This window comes from Nelumbo lutea, chromosome 4, assembly GCF_056320005.1.
Source record: "Nelumbo lutea isolate HS-2025 chromosome 4, American lotus-T2T, whole genome shotgun sequence".
NCBI classification, from domain to species: domain Eukaryota; kingdom Viridiplantae; phylum Streptophyta; class Magnoliopsida; order Proteales; family Nelumbonaceae; genus Nelumbo; species Nelumbo lutea.
In genome coordinates, this window is record NC_142687.1 from 89,698,766 (window position 1) to 89,702,176 (window position 3,411).

The 3,411-nt window shown below is 40.8% G+C and overlaps 1 protein-coding gene across 1 annotated transcript; it reads left to right on the forward strand.

Moving 5' to 3' along the window:
- The first annotated feature begins 2,509 nt into the window (after window positions 1-2,509).
- LOC148861684 (uncharacterized) lies at window positions 2,510-3,411 on the forward strand. The gene has a single exon (XM_088982943.1). It carries the CDS (start codon window positions 2,710-2,712, stop codon window positions 3,169-3,171), a length of 462 nt encoding a protein of 153 aa, XP_088839069.1. The 5' UTR covers window positions 2,510-2,709; the 3' UTR covers window positions 3,172-3,411.

Here is a 3,411-nt window from a genome sequence, read left to right on the forward strand (position 1 = left end):
CCGGATACAGAGCCATGGCACACACTACATGTGAATTAGTATGGCTAAGGAATTTCTTACAAGAAATCGGGTTCTCCATGGATAGACCTATGAAATTGTACTATGACAATCAAACTGCACTCCACATCTCATCTAATCCTGTTTTTCATGAGAGAACAAAAGCACATAGAGATTGATTGCCACTTTGTGAGGGAAAAGGTCCTTACTGGAGAGATAAGCACAGAACACGTGGGCTTAGGTGATCAATGGGCAGATTTGTTTACAAAAGGCTTAAGCTCAGGGAGAGTGAACTATATATGTAACAAGTTGGGATTATATGATATATATTCTCTAGCTTGAGGGGGAGTGTTAGAGCTAGCCAAATAGGGGTAGATTAGTCATTTTGTTTCTGTTAAGTTACGTGCCTATGTGGCGGTTTTAATAGATACTTCCTGTTCCATACTTAAGTGGGGGCAGCTTAATCATTGTACAACTAATTAGAGGCTAATCCATATTAGGGTCGACTGATAAGGTTTATGCTATCAGATTCGACTGTTCTTCTTCTTTCTCCCTTACTCTCTACTGGTTCGAACTACTTAAACAGAGCTGTCAAAACATATTATAATAAAATTCAAAATTATGCAAGATAAATATATTATTTAATAATTTTTTTATATTTATTTGTTATGGTCAATAAGGTAATGATTCATGTGCATAAATAATGCATTGGATTTTTGGTAAGTTAAGAGTTCAAACATAAATTAATTCATTATTGGTAAAATTACATATTGGTTGCAATATTTTACTCTAAACAAATTATTAAAGTGTGTTATTTATACTTAGTGCTAACTTGAGATGCATTCTGAAGGTTTGGTTAAGTGAAGCAGTGCAGAATTGGAGGAACTACTACATGAATTAGATATTAGTTGGTGAATAAGCTGCATGTGTAGAATATTTAAAGATCTATGCCTTTTTCCATGGATGTTGATGTTGAATTAAAGCCCATCTATCCATATTCATGGCTACAGTTTGGGTTTTGTTTGCTTGCGATGTGATGCTTTTTGGAGCTTCACGTGGTTAATGGTCTCCTGCTTAATCAATCATCAGCCACCTACCAATGAGAATGAGAATAAGAATGAGAGAGAGAGAGTTATTATCTCACTAGTGACACAGACAACCCTGAGAAGACAATTCACCATTTTAAAACTTTCTCCATGGTTAACTTAACCATGAGTAATCACTGAGAAAACCAATTTAATAATGGGCACGGGTTTGCTAGTGGACCCGTTTAGAGGAGAGAATTTAGAGACCCACAAGAGTTCCATTTTTTTTTACTGCTGTTTACTTGAGACAAAAGCTTCCTATCTCTTAGATGGGTACTGGATCCGACCGGGTCAACCCGGTAGGGACGAGGAATTGGGCCAATCCGATGCAGATCCAAAGTTGTTGTGAAGGTTGTCACCATTTGATAAGACACGTGGCTATAAAAAAGTGACGACATAGACACAATGAGATGTGGACTCTCACTGAAAACCTGAGATAGGCCAATATCGTGCGTCTGTGATTTTACGAAACGCTGACGTTTCGATAAAAGCAAAGCCCCTTGTTTGCAGCCGTTTCTCACTTTTATTTTTTCAGTTTTCTTTTGCGATGAAGATCCACCGTCGCACAGTGAACTGGATAACTATATAAGATAAGATAACCCAAAATCTTCTAGAAGCTTGGTGGGTTCCAAGATTGATGAGAACAGGTTCACGCACGCACATGGGTCATCCACTTCCATATCCAGTCCAGTCAATTGGTTAGCCCAAATCTGGAAGGGCCCTCCTTGTTTGACCCATGTGAAAGTGATATATATATATATATATATATATATATATATCTTGGGCTTCTAAATTAACGGTCGGGATCGATTTGGTAGTGGGTGGGCCGTGTTGAGCGAATTGAGGACTACAATTGAATTAACTATTTGGTATTTGGGTAAGGAGGAGTACAGCCTACTAACAGCATTATAGGCTTAGGGCCTGTACATCGATGGTTGAGCCTGCACAGCACTGCAGTGGTCCAAACCCCAAGACTTGACTGTTGGGCCCCCACCCACCAATTACATGGTGTTAAGGAGGAGAGAATATGAATGAAACCTTGAATTGAAAGCCCCATGTGACTACTCACTTTATCAAATGGTGGAATTGTGGTTTTGTGGATGTAGGAATAGATCCCAAATCCCCATCCTATTCCCTCATACCAAAGCTTCATGATCTGATGATTGCAGCCATCTGATCGAGACATTTCCAAAGCCATTACATCCAACGGTCGGTACTTTTCCAGACCTTGATGGGTAAGCCGCATGTATGTTGTCCTAGGTGGGTTGGGAGTAGCTGATCAGAAAGAGAGAGAGAGAACAAGTCCCATTCCAACGCATAACCTTTCCTTGTAGAAGACCAGGAGGTTTGGGTTGGGTTGGCACATTGGTTTTGTTTCTTTTTTACTCTCCTTTTTTGTGATATCTAGAAGACGGAGACGTTGGCCCGAATGGTGGACTAAAACCCATCAAAGATTTTTAACCCAAGTGTTGAGGCTCGTTGATTTGAGCCTACCCAATCTCTAAACAGACACCCACCTCTCTCTCTCTCTCTCTCTCTCTATTTATATAGAACCTTGGCTGCAGGCTGCAGGCTGCAGCTACAGACCAACGCCTATCGACAGGTTGCTCTTTAATTTGTTCCCAACATGTTTATGATGAATAATCTGCAAGTAGATAAGAGGATTGGAGTTGGAGGCGACCCTCCCTCCCAGCTCTCACAAACTACTCATTCAGGGACTGACTGGAATTGGAGGCTAGTTGTTGATGCTTCTTCTTTCTTCCTTGTGGAGGCCACCGGGGATTCCGAGGCTGATTGTGATCCCATCGGCACAACCGCCGGCAACGAATTTTCGACCGTCGACGACGACGATGCCGAGTCATGTACGTCAGATTCATGCAGCAGTGAGTTCATCAATGGTAATACAGTCCACGAGAGCTTCAATGGTTTTGGCGATGATGATGATAATGCCGATGGTTCTGATGAGGATGATGGGCTGTCGGATATTTCATCAGGAGGAGCCAAGTCCAGGGATGAAGGCCAGGACGGAGAGCTAATGAATGAGATGGAGAAGAGCAAACTTTTCTGGGAAACTTGTTTGGCTTCCTGATGATAATTAATTAAGATAAGACATGCATAAGAGCTAGCTGTTGTATGCATGTCTTCATGGAAGCATGACTGATGAGGCTAGCTTCTAATCTTCCGATTGGCAAATCCTTTAATTCTCATTCTCTTCTGTTAAATCTTTCAATTGTATATATGAATGCAAATGATTATGCTTTTTGAGATCAATACTGTAACTTGGGAAAGAACAACAAAAATCTCAGCTCTTCCCCATTTGTTTGTCTAA

Bases quoted from the DNA above. Each gene is read 5' to 3' on its own strand.
- LOC148861684 (XM_088982943.1), top strand. From the start codon at position 2,710: ATGTTTATGATGAATAATCTGCAAGTAGATAAGAGGATTGGAGTTGGA.